General features: G+C 44.3%; 1 protein-coding gene across 5 annotated transcripts in view; it reads left to right on the top strand.

The window, feature by feature from the left end:
- Window positions 1–12588, top strand: part of TTN (titin) — a 283231-nt gene extending 270643 nt beyond the window's left edge. For all 5 annotated transcript variants that reach the window (XM_060105903.1, XM_060105901.1, XM_060105902.1 and 2 more), the window contains 11 exons: window positions 13–318; window positions 434–733; window positions 1595–2170; window positions 2281–2586; window positions 2950–3543; window positions 3665–9324; window positions 9453–9609; window positions 10367–11058; window positions 11155–11308; window positions 11844–12146; window positions 12290–12588. In XM_060105903.1, coding sequence (XP_059961886.1) covers window positions 13–318; window positions 434–733; window positions 1595–2170; window positions 2281–2586; window positions 2950–3543; window positions 3665–9324; window positions 9453–9609; window positions 10367–11058; window positions 11155–11308; window positions 11844–12146; window positions 12290–12588 — 9347 coding nt within the window. The remainder of the gene's footprint in view (window positions 1–12; window positions 319–433; window positions 734–1594; window positions 2171–2280; window positions 2587–2949; window positions 3544–3664; window positions 9325–9452; window positions 9610–10366; window positions 11059–11154; window positions 11309–11843; window positions 12147–12289) is intronic.
- The last annotated feature ends 8514 nt before the right edge of the window (window positions 12589–21102 follow it).

Here is a 21102-nt window from a genome sequence, read left to right as displayed (position 1 = left end):
TTGCATTCCTAGACCCTCCCGAGCCTCCAAGCAATCCCCCAGAAGTACTAGATGTGACCAAGAGTTCTGTCAGCCTCTCCTGGTCCCGGCCCAGAGACGATGGTGGTTCTCGGGTCACAGGCTACTACATTGAACGCAAGGAGACATCAACTGACAAGTGGGTCAGACACAACAAGACTCAGATCACCACCACAATGTACACCATCACCGGGCTTGTTCCCGACGCAGAATATCAGTTCCGCATCATCGCACAGAATGACGTTGGCCTAAGCGAGACCAGCCCTGCTTCTGAACCAGTTGTTTGCAAAGATCCATTTGGTAAGGAAAGAGTTTCCAAAGGGGTTAGAATCAGAGAGGCAAACCACCTTTGCTCTTTTTCTTTTATTTCAGCAGGAAAGCTGATTTCCTTTTCAACTGTTTTCAAATATTTTAGATAAGCCAAGCCAACCTGGAGAACTCGAGATTCTTTCAATATCCAAAGACAGCGTCACTCTACAGTGGGAGAAACCTGAATGCGATGGTGGCAAAGAAATCCTTGGATACTGGGTTGAATATAGACAATCTGGAGACAGTGCCTGGAAGAAGAGCAGTAAGGACCGCATCAAGGACAGGCAATTCACAATAGGGGGTTTGCTGGAAGCTACGGAGTATGAATTCAGGGTTTTCGCTGAGAATGAGACAGGGCTGAGCAGACCTCGAAGAACCGCTATGTCTGTAAAGACGAAACTAACATGTAAGTAGCTGTTAGTTCTCTGCTTATGGTTGACAGACTGAGCAACATGTTAAGGCTAATTCTTCCTCTGGGCTAAGCAGATCTCCAGAAAGCTTTACTGGAGAGCAAGTGTTTGGAAAGAAATCACTCACTCTGGCATATGCACACACGGGGAATAGTTGATGCATTCTTGAGGAAGTCATTCCAAGCACATAACCTCAGCAGTGAACTGTTAGGTGCAGTGAACTGATTCCTAAAGCAATTTCTCCCTTGAATACAATGTTTTTTTTTTTAATACTCCTAGTAAGACTTGAAGGGTCAACAAAGGTACCCCACTTCAGTGAACGTAAGTAAGGGCAAATCTACAGATTTATAGAGAACTAATATTTCCCCAAAACCCTATATATTGTTAATGCCTCCCGATCATAAAAAGTCACTCTACATAATAATATGATGATGTGCTCATCATTCCAGATGATCCTCCAGTCACTGTGAAGCCTTTTTAAGAATTAGACTCGGGCTTCCCTGGTGGCGCAGTGGTTGAGAGTCTGCCTGCCGATGCAGGGGATACGGGTTTCTGCCCCGGTCTGGGAAGATCCCACATGCCGCGGAGAGGCTGGGCCCGTGAGCCATGGCCGCTGGGCCTGTGCGTCCGGAGCCTGTGCTCCGCAATGGGGGAGGCCACAACAGTGAGAGGCCCGCGTACAGAAAAAAAAAAAAAAAAAAAAAAAAAAAAAAAAAAAGAATTAGACTCATATGTAAATAATGGTGTCTAATAAAGTATTAATCAATAGGATGAATTCATTCCTGATATACAAGGACAGAGGATTATAGATTCAGTAGTAACAATAATGCATTAATGTTATCTTTCATACCCTTCAGCTGGAGAGGCCCCAGGAGTACGCAAAGAAATGAAGGATGTCACCACCAAACTGGGTGAAGCTGCTCAACTCTCATGCCAGATTGTTGGAAGGCCTCTACCAGACATTAAATGGTACCGATTTGGTAAGGAGCTGATACAAAGCCGCAAGTACAAAATGTCTTCAGATGGACGCACACATACTCTAACAGTAATGACCGAGGAACAAGAAGATGAAGGCGTTTATACCTGCGTAGCTACCAACGAGGTTGGAGAAGTAGAATCCAGTAGTAAGCTTCTCCTGCAAGCAACGCCACAATTCCATCCCGGTTACCCACTGAAAGAGAAGTATTACGGTGCTGTGGGGTCAACGCTTCGACTTCACGTTACATACATTGGCCGTCCAGTACCTGCCATCACTTGGTTCCATGGCAAGAAACTTTTGCAAAACTCAGAAAACACTGCTATTGAAAACACTGAGCAGTATACTCATCTCGTCATGAAGAATATCCAACGTAAGACTCACGCTGGGAAATACAAAGTTCAGCTCAGCAATGTTCTTGGAACGGTGGACGCCATCCTTGATGTGGAAATACAAGGTATTTTATTTTCATTTTCAGTGGGTTTTTTTTTTTTTTTTAAAGAAAAAAGAAAAATATCTTGGGAGACACACTACAGAAACCACTCCAATTGTATTTTCTCCCAACAGATAAACCAGACAAACCTACAGGACCAATTGTGATTGAAGCTCTATTGAAGAACTCTGTGGTGATCAGCTGGAAACCACCTGCAGATGATGGAGGCTCCTGGATCACCAATTATGTGGTAGAGAAATGTGAGGCCAAGGAAGGGGCTGAATGGCAATTGGTGTCTTCAGCCATCTCAGTGACAACCTGTAGAATTGTGAACCTCACAGAAAATGCTGGGTATTACTTCCGGGTTTCGGCTCAGAACACACTTGGCATCAGTGACCCTCTAGAAGTCTCCACAGTTGTGATCATTAAGAGTCCATTTGGTGAGTACAACCTCTACAGTCTTCCTATGGCAAAATTCCATCTGTATGTAAAACTTTTTTTTAAACAGAAATAACTTTTGAAAGGAGATAGCAAAGATTCAGCTAAAGTACAAGTGCCTTTTATCTCACTTAAATTGAATTTTTGCTTATCTAAAAGGGCACATGTATACCCTATCCCCTTTTTCTCTAAAAAGGAACTTTGTGTTTTGGTAAGTTTCTCAGCATAAAGTAACCAATTTCATTTTTCTGGATTAGTTATTCTTAATAGAACTTTAGGTTCATAACATTTTTTATAAAATACGCTCTTCATAAAGCTGTTTGTTTCACCCCGTGAGTCACATGCTTTTTGTTTGTTTTAAACAGAAAAGCCAGGTGCTCCTGGCAAACCAACTATTGCTGCTGTCACAAAAGATTCTTGTGTTGTGGCCTGGAAGCCACCTGCCAGTGATGGAGGTGCAAAGATTAGAAATTATTACCTTGAGAAGCGTGAGAAGAAGCAGAACAAGTGGATTGCTGTGACAACAGATGAAATTCGAGAAACCGTCTTTTCAGTGCAAAACCTTATTGAAGGTCTTGAATATGAGTTCCGTGTGAAATGTGAAAACCTAGGTGGGGAAAGCGAATGGAGTGAAATATCAGAACCTGTCACTCCCAAATCTGACGTCCCAATTCAGGCACCACACTTTAAAGAGGAACTGAGAAATCTAAATGTCAGATATCACAGCAATGCTACCTTGGTCTGCAAAGTGACTGGTCATCCAAAACCAATTGTGAAATGGTACAGACAAGGCAAAGAAATCATCGCAGATGGATTGAAGTACAGGATTCAAGAGTTTAAGGGTGGCTACCACCAGCTCATCATTGCAAGCGTCACAGATGATGATGCCACAGTCTACCAAGTCAGAGCTACCAACCAAGGAGGGTCTGTGTCTGGCACTGCCTCCTTGGAAGTAGAAGGTAAAAACAAATCAGCAAACATCATTTTGGTGCTAGATTACATATTATTAATTGGGGGGGTGCTCTTAAATAGTGTTGGGAATTGCTAAATTATATTCTTCCTTCTTTTATTCTGATACAGTTCCAGCCAAGATACACTTGCCTAAAAATCTTGAAGGCATGGGAGCAGTCCACGCTCTCCGAGGTGAGGTAATTAGCATCAAGATCCCATTCGGTGGCAAACCAGCCCCAGTGATCACCTGGCAGAAAGGACAAGATCTCATCAACAACAATGGCCACTACCAAGTTATTGTCACAAGATCTTTCACATCACTTGTTTTCCCCAATGGAGTGGAGAGAAAAGATGCTGGTTTCTATGTGGTCTGTGCTAAAAACAGGTTTGGAATTGATCAGAAGACAGTTGAACTGGACGTGGCCGATGTTCCCGACCCACCCAGAGGAGTCAAAGTTAGTGACGTCTCACGAGATTCCGTCAACTTAACATGGACTGAGCCAGCTTCTGATGGTGGCAGCAAAATCACCAACTACATTGTTGAAAAATGTGCGACCACTGCAGAAAGATGGATCCGCGTAGGACAGGCCCGAGAAACACACTATACCGTGATCAACTTATTTGGAAAAACAAGTTACCAGTTCCGTATAATAGCGGAAAATAAATTTGGCGTGAGCAAGCCTTCTGAGCCTTCAGAACCAACCATAACCAAAGAAGATAAGACCAGAGCTATGAACTATGATGAAGAGGTTGATGAAACCAGGGAAGTTTCTATGACCAAAGCATCTCACTCTTCAACCAAGGAACTCTATGATAAATATATGATTGCTGAAGATCTTGGGCGTGGTCAGTTTGGAATTGTCCACCGTTGTGTTGAAACATCCTCAAAGAAGACATACATGGCCAAATTTGTTAAAGTCAAAGGGACTGATCAGGTTTTGGTAAAGAAAGAAATTTCCATTCTAAACATCGCTAGGCACCGAAATATCTTATACCTCCATGAATCATTTGAAAGCATGGAAGAATTAGTTATGATCTTTGAGTTCATATCAGGACTTGACATATTTGAACGCATTAACACAAGTGCTTTTGAACTTAATGAGAGAGAAATTGTAAGCTATGTTCGCCAGGTCTGCGAAGCACTTGAGTTCTTACACAGTCATAATATTGGACACTTTGACATTAGACCAGAAAATATCATTTACCAAACAAGAAGGAGCTCCACCATTAAAATCATAGAATTCGGTCAGGCCCGTCAGCTGAAGCCAGGGGACAACTTTAGGCTTCTGTTCACTGCCCCTGAATACTATGCACCCGAAGTCCACCAGCATGATGGTGTCAGCACAGCCACAGATATGTGGTCACTCGGGACACTCGTGTATGTGCTGTTGAGTGGTATCAATCCATTCCTGGCTGAAACTAACCAACAGGTAATTGAGAACATCATGAATGCTGAATATACCTTTGATGAAGAAGCATTCCAAGAGATCAGCCTTGAAGCCATGGACTTTGTTGACCGGCTGTTAGTGAAAGAGAGAAAATCTCGCATGACAGCATCTGAGGCTCTCCAGCACCCGTGGCTGAAGCAGAAGATAGAAAGAGTCAGTACTAAAGTGATCAGGACATTGAAACACCGACGTTACTACCACACCCTGATCAAGAGAGACCTCGACTTGATTGTGTCTGCAGCCAGGATCTCCTGTGGTGGTGCAATTCGATCTCAGAAGGGAGTGAGCATTGCTAAAGTTAAAGTGGCATCCATTGAAATTGGCCCCATTTCTGGGCAGATAATGCATGCAGTCGTTGAAGAAGGAGGATATGTCAAATACATATGCAAAATTGAAAATTATGATCAGTCTACCCAAGTGACTTGGTACTTTGGTGTCAGACAGCTGGAGAACAGTGAGAAATATGAAATCACCTATGATGATGGAGTGGCCACCATGTATGTCAAAGACATTACCAAATTCGATGACGGTACCTACAGATGCAAAGTAGTCAATGACTACGGGGAAGACAGTTCTTATGCAGAGCTGTTTGTTAAAGGTGTGAGAGAAGTTTACGACTATTACTGCCGTAGAACCATCAAGAAAATTAAGCGCAGAACAGATACCATGAGACTCCTGGAAAGGCCACCAGAATTCACACTGCCTCTCTATAACAGGACAGTTTATGTGGGTGAAAATGTCCGGTTTGGAGTAACTATAACTGTCCACCCAGAGCCTCGAGTAACATGGTATAAATCAGGTCAGAAAATCAAACCAGGTGATGATGATAAGAAGTACACATTTGAGTCTGACAAGGGTCTTTACCAATTAACAATCAACAGTGTAACTATGGATGATGCTGCCGAATACACTGTTGTCGCAAGAAACAAATATGGTGAAGACAGCTGCAAAGCAAAGCTGACTGTGACCCCACACCCACCTCCAGCGGGTACCACCCTAAGACCCATGTTCAAACGGCTACTGGCAAACGCAGAATGCCAAGAAGGCCAAAGTGTCTGCTTTGAGATCAGGGTGTCTGGCATCCCCCCGCCAACATTAAAATGGGAGAAAGACGGTCGGCCACTGTCCCTCGGGCCTAACATTGAAATTATCCACGAAGGCTTGGATTATTATGCTCTTCATATCAGGGATACTTTGCCTGAAGACACGGGTTACTATAGAGTCACAGCCACAAACACTGCTGGATCCACCAGCTGCCAGGCTCACCTACAAGTGGAACGCCTGAGGTACGTCAAACAGGAGTTCAAGACTAAGGAGGAGCGCGAACGACACGTACAGAGGCAAATTGACAAGACGCTAAGAATGGCTGAAATTCTTTCCGGAACTGAGACTGTGCCACTGACACAGGTCGCCCAGGAGGCACTGAGAGAAGCTGCCATCCTTTACAAACCAGCCGTCAGCACCAAGACTGTAAAAGGGGAATACCAACTTGAGGCAGAAGAAAAGAAGGAGGAGAGAAAACTCCGCATGCCTTACGAAGTACCAGAGCCACGCAAGTACAAACCGGCCGCCATAGAAGAAGACCAACACATTAAGCAGTTTGTGCCCATGTCTGACATGAAATGGTACAAAAAGATACGCGATCAATTTGAAATGCCTGGGAAGATGGACAGAGTTGTACAGAAAAGACCCAAGCGCATCCGCCTTTCAAGATGGGAACAGTTCTATGTGATGCCTCTTCCACGCATCACTGATCAATACAGACCCAAGTGGAGGATTCCCAAACTGTCCCAAGACGACCTTGAAATGGTGAGACCAGCCCGCCGGCGTACACCTTCCCCTGATTATTACTTTTATTACAGACCCAGGAGACGTTCTCTCGGTGACATCTCGGATGAAGAATTACTCCTGCCCATTGACGACTACCTGGCAATGAAGAGAACAGAGGAAGAGAGGCTGCGTCTTGAAGAAGAGCTGGAACTGGGTTTTTCAGCCTCACCCCCAAGCCGGAGCCCTCCACGTTTTGAGCTTTCGAGTCTGCGTTACCCTTCCCCACAAGCTCACGTCAAGGTGGAGGAAGCAAGAAAAGACTTCAGATACTCAACGTATCACATCCCAACGAAGGCGGAGACCAGCACGAGTTACGCAGAGCTGCAGGAGCGGCACGCCCGCGCCTGGCACAGGCAGCCCAGGCAGCGGCAGAGGATCATGGCCGAGAGAGAGGACCAAGAGCTGCTGCGTCCAGTCACCACCACCCTGCGCCTCTCGGAATACAAAAGTGAGCTGGACCACATGGCGAAGGAAGAAAAATCTAGAAAGAAATCAAGACGCCAGAGAGAAGTGACTGAAGTAACGGAAATTGAGGAAGAATATGAGAGCTCCAAACACGCTCAGAGAGACACTTCCTCCTCGGTGTCCAGGCTGCTGAGACGCCGGCGCTCCCTGTCTCCGACCTACATCGAGTTGATGAGGCCGGTGTCCGAGCTGATCCGGCCGCGGCCACAGCCAGCTAAGGAATATGAATATGAAGATGACGTAGAAAGAAGGTCTCCTACCCCAGAGAGGACTCGCCCACGTTCCCCCAGCCCTGTGTCTAGTGAGCGTTCACTGTCAAGATTTGAGAGGTCGGCAAGATTTGATATCTTTTCCAGGTACGAGTCCATGAAAGCTGCTTTAAAAACTCAGAAGACATCAGAAAGGAAGTATGAGGTTTTGAGTCAGCAGCCTTTTACGCTGGACCACATGCCTCGAATCACACTGAGGATGCGCTCCCACAGGGTACCGTGCGGCCAAAATACACGTTTTATCTTAAATGTTCAGTCTAAGCCAACTGCCGAGGTCAAATGGTACCACAACGGTGTAGAACTCCAAGAGAGCAGTAAGATTCATTACACCAACACTAGTGGGGTCCTGACCCTGGAAATTCTGGACTGTCATATTGATGACGGCGGAACATACCGTGCCGTGTGCACCAACTACAAAGGTGAGGCTTCTGACTATGCAACCCTGGACGTCACGGGAGGGGATTACACCACCTATGCTTCCCAGCGCAGAGACGAAGAGGTCCCCCGATCTGTTTTCCCTGAGCTGACGAGAACAGAGGCATATGCGGTTTCATCATTTAAGAAAACATCTGAGATGGAAGCTTCCTCTTCCGTCAGGGAAATGAAATCAGAGATGACAGAGACAAGGGAAAGTCTCTCATCATATGAACACCATGCATCTGCAGAAATGAAAAGTGCTGCAGTCGAAGAAAAGTCGCTGGAAGAAAAATCCACACACAGGAAGATCAAGACGACTTTGGCAGCAAGAATTCTCACGAAGCCAAGGTCCATAACGGTGTATGAAGGCGACTCTGCAAGGTTTTCTTGCGATACAGATGGTGAGCCGGTACCGACTGTGACATGGCTGCGTAGGGGACAAGTCATAAGCACTTCCGCCCGCCACCAAGTGACCACCACAAAGTACAAATCAACCTTTGCGATCTCTTCAGTCCAGGCTTCGGATGAGGGCAACTACAGCGTGGTGGTAGAGAACAGCGAAGGGAAGCAAGAGGCACAGTTTACTCTGACCATTCAAAAGGCCAGGGTTACTGAAAAGGCCCTGACATCACCACCGAAAGTCAAATCCCCAGAGCCTCGGGTAAAATCCCCAGAAGGAGTCAAGTCTCCAAAACAAGTGAAATCCCCAGAACCGGTGACTTCTCACCCAAAAGCTGTATCACCCACAGAGATAAAACCCACACCAACAGAAAAGGTTCAGCAGCTGCCAGTCACTGCCCCACCCAAGATAATTCAGTCCTTGAAAGCAGAAGCTTCTAAAGATATAGCAAAGCTGACCTGTGTGGTCGAAAGTACTGTACTGTGTGCAAAAGAGGTCGCCTGGTATAAAGATGGTAAGAAACTGAAGGAAAATGGGCATTTCCAGTTTCATTATTCGGCAGATGGTACCTATGAGCTCAAAATCCATAACCTCACTGAATCTGATTGTGGAGAATATGTTTGTGAGATTTCTGGTGAAGGTGGAACTTCCAAAACTAACTTCCAATTTGTGGGACAAGCCTTTAAGAATATCCATGAGGAAGTTTCAAGCATATCAGAAACCAAGAAAGCAGCTCAGAAAACTGCTGAGTCAACAGAAACCAAGAAAGCAGCTCCAAAAACTGCTGAGCCAACAGAAACCAAGAAAACTGAACCAAAAGCTCCTGAACCAGTTTCCACAAAACCAGTAATTGTTACTGGGCTGCAGGATACAACTATTTCTTTAGACAGTGTCACTAAATTTGCAGTTAAAGCTACTGGAGAACCCCAGCCGACTGTCATCTGGACAAAGGATGGAAAGGTAACCAGTTCTTAAATGATCCTTAATCTTATCTTCTAAAACAACTAACCTCTTCCCTCTTTCCCATCTCCCAAAGAAAGTTTAAAATTAGATCACTTTTTAAAACTCAATTCACGTGCATTCTACAGGCTATAACACAAGGAGGTAAATATAAACTCTCTGAAGACAAAGGAGGATTCTTCCTAGAAATTCATAAGACTGATACTTCTGACGGTGGACTTTATACTTGTACAATAAAAAATTCAGCTGGATCTGTGTCCTCTAGCTGCAAATTAACAATAAAAGGTAGGTTGGCTTTTATTCTTACCAATAGTTTTCAGAAAACAATATGAAGGAAACATTTCTAAACACTATTCCTTACACACACACACACACACACACACACACACACAAAGTATTCAAATAAAACTGTTTTACCAAGTTACAGAATACCATTTGTACACAAATGTACAAATACACATATTTGAAGTTAGCATATACTTTTATATTTATTAAGTGTCTAATTGTATGTGGTGTTATATAAGATTCCATAGAGATTATATAAGATTACTGCTCCCAGGAACATTTAAGAATAACATCAGGTGATTATACAAAATGGCACTTCTTCCCTAAAACTTCACTCTTGCTAATTTTCTAAAGCAGTGGAAAGTTAATGAAAGAATTGTATCAGTTTTCCCAATAAAAATTAGCTTGCTTTCATCTCAGTCTTCTAAAACATAATTCAATTGTTTTAATTACTCAAAATCTCCTAAATCCACCCATCTCCTAAATCCTTCAACTATTCTTTTCAAAACTTTTTTTTCCCTTAAGTCGTAAAAATCATTCTTCTGTTTAGTTTAGTTTAAATAATCATTACACTGATCTCCAAAGTCATGCATGACAACTTTCCAAGACTGGGACTGAGAAAGAGTTAGGTATCACCTACACTGCATGTGTTAAGTTAATATTTTTTCTTTGTATACTATTCACTTACAGAATCCACAAGAGAAGAGGGTGGGGCCTCTTTCCAATTCAGTTTGCCTTATAGAGCTTTCTTTTTCAGCTGTAAAAGACACTGAGATACAGAAAGTATCTACACAAAAGACCTCCAAAAGTACATCCCAGAAGAAGGCGGCTGTCCAAGAAGAAATTTCCAAAAAAGCCCTAATTTCTGAAGAAACCAAGATGTCAGAGGTTAAATCTCCAGAGAAGCTGGCCCTCAAGGAGGAAGCTTCAACAGTTCTGATTTCCGAAAAAGCCAAGAAATCAGAAGCGACCTCCCTGGAAAAATCCATTGTCCATGAGGAAATCACTAAAACATCACAGGCATCAGAAGAAATCAGAACTCAGGCCGAGATTAAAGCATATTCTACTCAGATGAGTATACCTGATGGTCAGAAAGTGACTTTAAAAGCCAACATTGCTGGTGCCACTGATGTGAAATGGGTATTGAATGGGGTAGAGCTCAGTAACTCCGAGGAGTACAGATATGGCGTCTCAGGCAGCGACCAGACGCTGACCATCAAGCAGGCTGGTCACAAGGATGAAGGGATCCTCACCTGCATTGGCAAAACCAGCCAAGGAATCATCAAGTGTCAGTATGATCTGACCCTGAGCAAAGAACTCTCAGATGCTCCAGCCTTCATCTCCCAGCCCAGATCTCAAAATGTTAACGAAGGGCAAAATGTTCTCTTTTCTTGTGAAATCAGTGGTGAGCCGTCGCCTGAAATCGAATGGTTTAAAAACAACCTGCCAGTAAGTTGAGTTATGAATATATTACTGAAGAAAACTTTAAATACTCCCTCTACTCCTGAAGAGCTCAAAGAAACCCTTTTTTTCTCTTCTTTTTAGATTTCTGTTTCTTCAAATATCAGCGTAAGTCGCTCCAGAAATGTGTATTCTCTTGAAATCCGAAATGCCTCAGTAAGTGATAGTGGGAAATACACAATTAAGGCCAAAAATTTCCACGGCCAATGTTCAGCTACTGCTTCCTTAACGGTCCTTCGTAAGTATATCTTTACCATTTTCCTTACTTGCTTAAGGCCCTTATCTGAGTTTTTTTGTTTGTTTTTTGCTTTTGTCTTCTGAGCCCAGCAAACTCTCTGGAGCCTCATTAAGTTCCATGTGTAAGAGACACAGGCCTCCTGTGTGAATTCATTCTTAACGGTCAACGTTTCTTTACAGCGAGACAGAAACATGGATAAGTTAACTTTCAAAGCAAAGCTACCAACTGTCCTATTACCTGTATTTTCAGAATGCACAATATAAAAATTATTTTCTGTATGACTAATCATTTTTCTCCTAGTGATTCTAGCACCTGCATGTAACGTAATGATAGAAAGATAAGGATTCGTTTCTGGGAGACACTGAGCTAGCTCTTGACAACTGTATGTATGTATTTGCTTATGCTTCCACAGCAAATTGTTTGTGTTGCGTTTCTGTGTGTGTGTCTAAGTGTTCCATTTCTGTAAGTCAGTGTCAGATGTCACCAATTAACCAGATGACATTGGTGTTCACTGTGTATCTGCTATGCTCCACAGCTCTAGTTGAAGAACCTCCCAGAGAGGTAGTATTGAGGACAAGTGGTGACACGAGCTTGCAAGGAAGCTTCTCGTCTCAGTCAGTCCAAATGTCTGCCTCTAAGCAGGAGGCCTCCTTCAGCAGTTTCAGCAGCAGCAGTGCTAGCAGCACGACCGAAATGAAATTTGCAAGCCTGTCTGCCCAAAGCATGTCCTCCATGCAAGAGTCTTTTGTAGAAATGAGTTCCAGCAGTTTTATGGGAAAATCTAGTATGACACAACTGGAAAGCTCAACTAGTAGGATGCTTAAAGCAGGCCTAAGAGGTGAGCAATCAAATTACTGGTAGAGGTAGAGGTAGACAAGCCTAGTAGCATGGTAGAGCCCTTAGTACACACAATTCAGTAGAAAGCAAATTGTTATATTTTCAGTGATCCTAAAACTTTTTTGTTGTTGTTGTTCCATAAAGGAATTCCACCTAAAATTGAAGCTCTTCCCTCTGACATCAGCATTGACGAGGGCAAAGTTTTAACAGTAGCCTGCGCTTTTACGGGTGAGCCTACCCCAGAAATAACATGGTCCCATGGTGGAAGAAAAATTCAGGATCAAGAACAGCAAGGGAGATTCCATACTGAAAACACAGATGACCTGACAACTCTGATCATCATGGACGTACAGCAACAAGATGGTGGACTTTATACCCTGAGCTTAGAGAATGAATTTGGATCTGACTCTGCTACTGTGAATATAAATATTCGATCCATTTAAGAGGGCCTGTGCTCTCATATTCAGACATTCTTAACCTTTCCTGAACGATTCACATAGACTAATCTTTCTGATCTGTAAATACTTTTTAAAAAATGTAGTTTTGTATCAACCTAAATGAGTCGAAGTTCAAAAATATGCACTTCAATCTTTTCTTAATTGTTGACCTAAGAAGATTATACATTTTCTAGTGACATGTACATACTGTATATAGCCGAATTAACGGTTATAAAGTTTTGTACCATTTGTTTTATGACATTTTACAATGTAACTGTTGAAACTAACTGTTGGTAGGAGAAAGTTTCTTATGGAACGAATACCCTGCTCAACACTTAATCAATCTTTGTGCCTCAACATAATGTTGATGTCTAAGTATGCCTCAATGGGTCGAGAAATTCCCCATTGAAGATGTCCTATCCACCGACTTGATGCTGTGCACGTCACCTGATATGTGCACCAATACTTACTGAATCAGAAATGTAAGGCATTGGTGATGTTTGCATTTACCCTCCTGTAAGCAACACTTTAACGTCTTACATTTTCTCTGATGATGTCACCCTCAAAATGATGACTTAAATATTACCAGAGCAAAGTGCAACGGCCAACACTTTGTTCGCTCATTTCACACTGTCTCTGACCATAGAGAGTGCCTGGGTAGCTTGGAAAAGCAACATCACCTGGCCATCCCCTCATTTAACCAAGCTGTTCATGCGTTCCTATGCCAGAGCAGTGCCAACTCTTGGAGGTCCCGGGGTGCAGCCAACGCCTTCGTGTGGTAGCTCTAAATTTAAATTACACCAGAGAAACCGGGGCAACTAAGCAATGAGCCACAGCAAAAAATAAAGAACAACAACAACAAAATAAAGCTGTCGTTAAATTAAAAACAACAAAATATTACTAACTGCCCAAAATATCAATTTGATGTAGTTCTTTTCATGCAGGTTTAAATTCAATTGTTAGTTATAATTGTTGGACCTCCTTGAGATAGTAACAACAAAATAAAGCAAGCTATCTGCACCTCAAAATTTGTGACTGGTTGTTTTCTGTAAAATTCTGGGGTTGGGGAGGTATGTGCCTTTGCAAATCACAGAAATGATCATAGATAAGAAGGAGCAATTCAAGTTCTTCACAGCAAATATTTAAATCACGATGTTGAATGCATCCCACAATTTTTTTAAAGCATAGATATGATTCTCATGGATAAAGTTACCCCCAAAAGTTAACAAAAATTCCCCAAAATAATAGATCAAATCTTCTAAACTTATTATCAAGAAAAATATTTTTATGGGAGCTGAATCGTTAAATCCAGAGATACTGAACATCTATAATTCACGATATTTTGTGCCAGACAGCAACGCAAAGATGAGCAAGATGAAATAGACCCTGTCCCTCAAGGAGTATAGAAAAGAATATGACAATTTCAGGGAAAATGATCAATTGTGCAACTGAATTCATTACTGACTACTGCAGCTCCAAACTGAGACAGAAGTCTTCAAAGCTAAAGAACTCGTTTTAAATGGTATAGTCCTACTAGGCTTTTCAAAACAACTTCATAATAAAATATCTAGCACCAGAAAAATCTGTATTTATCCACCTCAATTAGATAATCCTAATTGTAAACTTATAAAGTTGATTCTTTGCCTAAATTACCCCCTAAATGTAAGTACAAGCGGCCAAAGCTGAAGCAAATGCACTGTCAATTCTTACTCGCCCAAAGAAGATCTTGGGTCTTCGTTAATTTATTCAGCAAGTGTTCTGTCTTAAGTCAGATTCCCTAAAAGCAGAGCCTAAGACTAGACTCTAGTATAAGTAATTTTTTGAGGGACTGCTCTCAGGAAAAAGGAAGTGAGGGAAGCAGAGTAGAGGAAGAAAGCTAAGCAAGACTGTGGTCTCCGCGGGAGCTTCAGCCGCATCCCACAGGGAGCATAAATTGCATCAGAGTTGGTTCCACCTGGGAGCAAAGGCGCTGACCTTCTGTACCCGCTTATCTGCCACTTAGTGCCTACAGGCTGGGGGCTTGTGGGAGCGGGGGCGGGAAGAGGGAAATAACGTCCGGGGTGAGGGGCACCCCTTGGCCAGAGCAATCTCTGCAGACTAGGGCAGCTAAACAGCCAATACACAAGAAACTGGGCCGGGTACACATCACCTGGATCTGGGAGGTACGGACAGCACCCACTACACCATCTAAAAACTTGAAATGCCAGTTCTTACCTTAAAACGAGAGAGGCAGGGATTCCTGAGGACAACTCCCAGCCCTGACAGGCTCATGTTCTAAGGAGTCCTATCCGTGGCTGAGGCGCAGTCCGTGCTGCTCAGAATTCTGAAGCTTAAGGAACTGTAGCTGCAGCTCCCCAATCCAGAGATCCATTTTGGGCCTGGGAGAAAGGGGAGGGGCTAAGATCTATCCCAGGAAGGAAATCCACGCCAAGCCGAGAGGCCCGACTTCTTTTCAACCAGTAGCAGAAGCCCACGCCTCTGAGAGCGGCAGGGCGTGGCCAAGGGGTCACACGTGAGAGGACTGCGTAGGGAGGACCCTGGGAAGTCTCTCAGAGGCCCTTCGGCTGGAACTACAAGCACCCCTTCCCCTGTTTACCAGCAAGCCTCCCTCTGAGAGCGCCTCCAATAACGGCGCTCCCCCGCGTAGGGTGGGTGGGGATTCCTGTCAATCCCACCCCACCTCCAACAGCCCCAGGAGTGCCTTCCCAGCAGCTTTGCATTTCCGGTTCAGACCACCTTGTCTCTCCCCCCCCCCTGTCGGCAGGGGGCGCCAGAGAGCAGCAAGCAGACGCCTTCTTCCTGGTTCAACCCTCCGATCCACAAAACCTGAGTCATCTTCACTCTGTTCCTGCCCCTCTTTCTGCTGAATCCTTCCTGTCTATTTTATAAAGCCCCCACTTGGCTACACTCATAAGCGGCATAGTGTAGGAATTACATATGCGCACTCAAAACCCAGAGTACCAACCCAAATCCAGCATCTGCTATTTGCTAACTTGGGTCACCTGGAGTAATTACTGACCTTCTGTATCCCTTGATGTTCTCACCCATAAGGTGGGAAGAACAGCATCAACCTCACAGGTTTTGTGAGGATTAAACAAATCACTACGTGTGAAACTCTTAGAACAGTGCTGCCACAGCACCCAATAAACACCAGCAATCAGTATTATATTAGAGACCACCATGCAAAACATCGAAGTTAGGGACCAGAACAACATTTTAGAGGGGGTGTAACACAGACCTCACTTGTAATCACCAGATGTATCATTTTGCTAGGGCTGCTAGAACAAAGTACCACAACCCTTGGGGGGCGGCGGGGAGGAGGCTAGGAGTCCTAAATGAAAGTGTCAACAGGACTGGTTCCTTCTGAGACCTGTTAAGGAAGGATCTGTTCCAGGCCTCTCTGCTTGACTCGTAGATGGCCACCTGTTCACCTAGCATTCTCCCTGCATGCATGTGTGGGTACAAATATCCCCTGTTTAGAAGGACATCAGCAATATTGGATTAGGTTTCACACTAATTTTACCTTATTTTAACTTTATTATCTGTGTAAAGACTATCTCCAAACAAGGTCACATCCTGAGGTACTGGGGTTTAGGACCCCAACATATCTGTGGGGAGGGGTACACAGCTCAACCCATAACACTAGACAAGATGGGCATGAGACAGCACATCTTTAAAAGACGTGTCTTGGTCGAGTTTCTCAAAAGATGAATTTATTCTCTCTAACCAGTAGTAGCCAATTATATAGATGAACCATCTAGAGGTAGGGAGGTAGGTAAATCAGAAACAGCCAGTAAAATAACAGGTTAAATTGACAGTCTCCATGGTGAGACATTCTTCTTCAAGAATAATGTTTTATGATTGTGCTCCAGGAAAACAAAGTAATTTGTATTTGTTTATTCAGCCCCAAATGTAATTTTAAGAAAATCGGGCAGAGAAAACCTAGTTTCCTTGTAATAGGAGAAAACAGTGTCTGCTAGGTAAATAGAAGGACTTTTGCAAGACAGATTGGCCACCTTTTCCTGGTGGCACAGTGGTTGAGAATCCGCCTGCCAACGCAGGGGACACAGGTTCGAGCCCTGGTCCACGAAGATCCCACATGCCGCAGAGCAACTAAGCCCTTGCATCACAACTACTGAGCCTGCTGCACTCCAGAGCCCACGAGCCACAACTACTGAAGCCCACGTGCCTAGAGCCCGTGCTCCACAAGAGAAGCCGCTGCAATGAGAAGCCGGCGCACTGCAACGAAGTGTAGCCCCCACTCGCCGCAACTAGAGAAAACCCAATGTAGCCAAAAATAAATAAATATATTTATTTTAAAAAAAGAAAATAGATTGGCCCATCGATTTTGTGTGTGTGTGTGTCTGCGTTGGGTCTTTGTTGCTGCACGCAGGCTTTCTCTAGTTGCGGCGAGCGGGGGCTACTCTTCGTTGCAGTGCGCGGGCTTCTCATTGCAGTGGCTTCTCTTGTTGTGGAGCACGGGCTCTAGGCGTGCGGCCTTCAGTAGTTGTGGCATGCAGGCTCAGTAGTTGTGGCTCACGGGCTCTAGAGCACAGGCTCAGTAGTTGTGGCGCTAGAGCTTAGTTGCTCTGCAGCATGTGGGATCTTCCCGGACCAGGGCTTGAACCTGTGTCCCCTGCATTGGCAGGCGGATTCTCAACCACTGCACCACCAAGGAAACTCTTGCCCATCGATTTTTATTCTAAGGGTATAAAAATAGTCTTATGCCTTTTGGTATGTCTGGGTCAATATTTCCCAAACTCTTCCTCGAGATGTTGGTAGATATTATGGGAAAATTGTCCCACAGACAAATAAACTTAGGATTTGGGAAATCGTACTTCTCTATGCAGGAATTCCCAGAGCCTTTGATGAGCTAGTGTGTGTTGTGGTCCTCCAAGAGGCGATACAATGCTCCCCGAACTTATCTGATGATGGAACTGTTTTCACTGGTACTGTACATGATGTAGGCTGAGACAGGCCACAGTAGGTGGAAACATGGGAGGTGTGAAGAGGATTGGATCTTGGTAGAGGAGGAACTGGGTATCACCTAAGAAATGAAATTAAGTGCTATGATAAAAAAAAGAAAAATCCAAAGCGTTTGAGAGCACATTGCTAGGGCACCTGATCCAGTCAGAGAATTGGGGAACAGTCAGATTAGAGGAAGTCACATGTAGAAGCTGTGACCTAAAGTGTGGGGTGAATTGAGAAGATAAGGAGCTTTCAGGCAGAGGATCCTTGCGCCTACAGAGGTCTGGGGCAAGGAGAGCACGACACATTCAAAAAAGGAGAACAAGTTAATAAGGGGGTGCAAGAACCTCTGAAGGGCTGGAGGTGAGAAGCAGGGCAACATTGCAAAAGGCCTCTTATACCATATTACGGACTTTGGGCTTTTCTCTAAGAGGTAAGGGAAATCATGAAAGAGATTTAAGCAAACTAGTTACTTGATCAAATTTTACTTTTACAAAGTCTTTAGCTGTTCTGAGAAACTATGACATGTATTTGCCATTCTATGCCCAAGAGCTTATTTCCTCGCAGGGGACTCCACTCATAGGAAGACCTTCACCTATCACCAAATTTCTAACCCATAATGTCCCTGTAATTACCATTCCTAGGCTTTATAGCCATCCGTGGAAAGGTCTTTCCTAAGACTGGGGACTTAGGGAAACATGTAATAAAGCCAGACTGGTAGACTCTCCAGGTAAAGGAAAAGGTGTGGGAGAGGGGGTGACTTGTGGAGACAGGAGGGCAACTTACTGCCGCAATTCTTCTCGGTGACGATGACCACTGCTGTGGAACTGCAACGGAGGTAGAAGAATCTGGCCCAACAAGCCAAGTTCTGAGGATGCGATGTCAGGAATGTGGCTCCTGGGGATGACTCCCACTTACTCCTGCTCCATTTTAAGAAAAGGTGGGAAGCAGGTAAGAGCAGTGGGCAGGTATGCCAACGCTTTCCAATCTGTCAGGAAATCACTGCAAAAGATAGCATGTCCTAAAAGTGAGGATTCCGAACCTGAAATTCATGCTTATCCTAGAATCTTTAGGGGTCCCTGAGCTCCCTGAGATTATGCATATATTTTTTCTCCTTTTTTTTTAAGGGACATTGTTCTTAGTTTTCATTTCATTTTTAAAGATGCCAATGATTCAAAAAGTTTAAGAGATACTGCCCTACACATTTCAGAGAGGGAACCAGCAGATAGATGCCCAAGCCATCTCAGAAGTATCTACACACAGCTCCCTTAAAAACAGGATAAGCCCTGCTTTGGAAACCACTTCCATGGCTCTGGTGCTTGGCATTCCTCTCCTTCTGCAGCCAGGAGGGGCCTCTGTTAACAAGCCTTGTGTTGGTGTGTACAGTTGCCCCTCAGTATAGCGGGGAATTGCCGGGGCGGGGGGGGGGGGATTGGTTCCAGGACCACAGTGGATACCAAAATCCACAGATGCTCAAGTCCCTTATATAAAATGGCGTAGTATTCGCATATAGCCAAAGCACATCCTTCTGTATACTTTAAATCATCTCTGGATTACTTATAATGCCTAATAGAATGTAAATGCTATGTAAATCGTTGTAAATACAATGTAAATGCTATGAAAATATTTGCTGGTGCAGCAAATTCAAGTTTTGCTTTTCGGAACTTCCTGGAATTTTGTTTTTCAAGTATTTTCTACCCGTTGTTGGTTGAATCCAAGGATGTGGAATCCATGGATACAGAAGGCCGACTGTACTTACCTACAAGCTCTCCTGAGCCAGCAGAGCCTCAAAGACAAATGCTCCTTGCTAAGGATATAATAAGTATAAATTCCCTGAGTTATAGGGGAAATCTCAGGGATGTGGAGGGAACCTGGTCTGACACCAGCCTCAGCCTCAGAGAGGAACATGGGGGCAGAATTCTTCTCTGCAATTGTAACGGGAATGAAGCCAGCTCTTTGTTGACAGCCTCCAGTCCATCTGACATCACTGCAATGTTTTTAGACTTTAGTCAGGACACCTGACTCCTCATTCCCCCACCTGCTGAGAACCCTGGCCCACATCCATACGGGGGGCTGGCTGTCCCTCCCCTACTCCCACTTCCCTGCCTCAAACAACCCAAACAAGCTGGAGAGAAGGGACACCAGCAGGCCCATCTGGCCAAGACCAGAAGGGAGACCGAGATGCCCTGTCCCGATAAGCAGAAAGACCACCACAAGGAAGAGAATGAGGCCTCCTGGAGAGGGCCTCCAGGAGGAAAGCGGAAAGTGGAGTACACTGAGATCCAGAGCCTTCGGATAACGTGCCCAAATTCACACAGCTAGTAGCAGAGCTGGATCTAGAAGCCTGGTCTCCGTTTATCACTGTGGTCTTGCCACCCCTCACGACTGCAAAAATCAAACCTGCTGGGGGGTGAGATGGCCAGAGAGAGGGTTTAAGGAGAAGAGGGCCCTGTTCCCCTTCCAGGTCATTACAGCTCCAGGGCAGGGTAGACAACAACATCCCTTCAGGTCCCTCCCAGAAAAAAGGGCCCCTGCATAGTCAATTCCTCTTCTCCAAAAGCTAAGGCCAGAAATACTGATCGTTTTTTTGGCATTTGCAATATAGCCAGGAAATAGGGTGCTTATCTGACCCAGGATATCATAGGAACAGACAGAGGTGGCAAAGCCAAAAGCTTTGTGGAAACAATGTTACGAGCCCTAAAGAAATAACAGAAAAGAACCTTTCCAACCTACAAGGAAGGAGGCATCCTGACAAAACCATCAGCTGGATTCTTGGTGGGTGCTGAGACAAAGGGAAACCAGCTGAGACCCTAGAATGTTTAAGGTAGGGGACTGCGGCCATGATAGGGGAAGTTTCTGAAAGCTGGGAGTTGCGTAGATATTACTCCAGAGGACTTGGAGGGTTTGGTTTTCTTCATTTCAGTTTATGACTAGGATGAGTATCTTTTCACTCAAATTTCTTTCTTTCAAAAAAGAATCCTCAAAGTAATGGTATGAATGAAGAAGTATCCTTACAAGGACCATACTTTCCATTTTTCCTTAATACACAAGGCGGCTGTGAAAGGGATTGAAAGAGCATGGCCTTCAGCCTGGTGACCATTCTTTGAGTTCCTTTCTCTTTCCCCATCTTAGGGAGAGAGGAATTTGATGGTGATGGTGATAGTGACGGCAGTTTCTGTCACATGTGCTCTAGATCAGAAAATCATCTTTAGTTATTAACCTGCTGACATGAGCACACGTTGCTAGTTTCATTTTCCAACCCTGTGTGAAAATGTCTTGACTCGCTTAGGACAGAAAACCAGAGATAGAAGCAAAAGGCCAGGTATATCAAGATCAACATTCACCTAATACCACCTCCAACACTGCTTCTCAAACTTTAAAGTGCATAGGGACCACCTGCACTTGCTCAAACGCAGACTCTGGTTCAGCAGATCTGGGGTGGGGACCTGGGAGTCTGCATTTCTAACAAGCTCCCAAGTGAAGCTGATGCTGATGATCCTCAGACCATGCTAAGAACAACCTGGAAAAATGTCTGGCCTTTCACACTGTTAG

Source organism: Mesoplodon densirostris, chromosome 8 (assembly GCF_025265405.1).
Source record: "Mesoplodon densirostris isolate mMesDen1 chromosome 8, mMesDen1 primary haplotype, whole genome shotgun sequence".
Classification (NCBI taxonomy): domain Eukaryota; kingdom Metazoa; phylum Chordata; class Mammalia; order Artiodactyla; family Ziphiidae; genus Mesoplodon; species Mesoplodon densirostris.
Note: the sequence above shows the minus strand (reverse complement) of the source record. Positions and strands in the feature narration are given on the sequence as shown.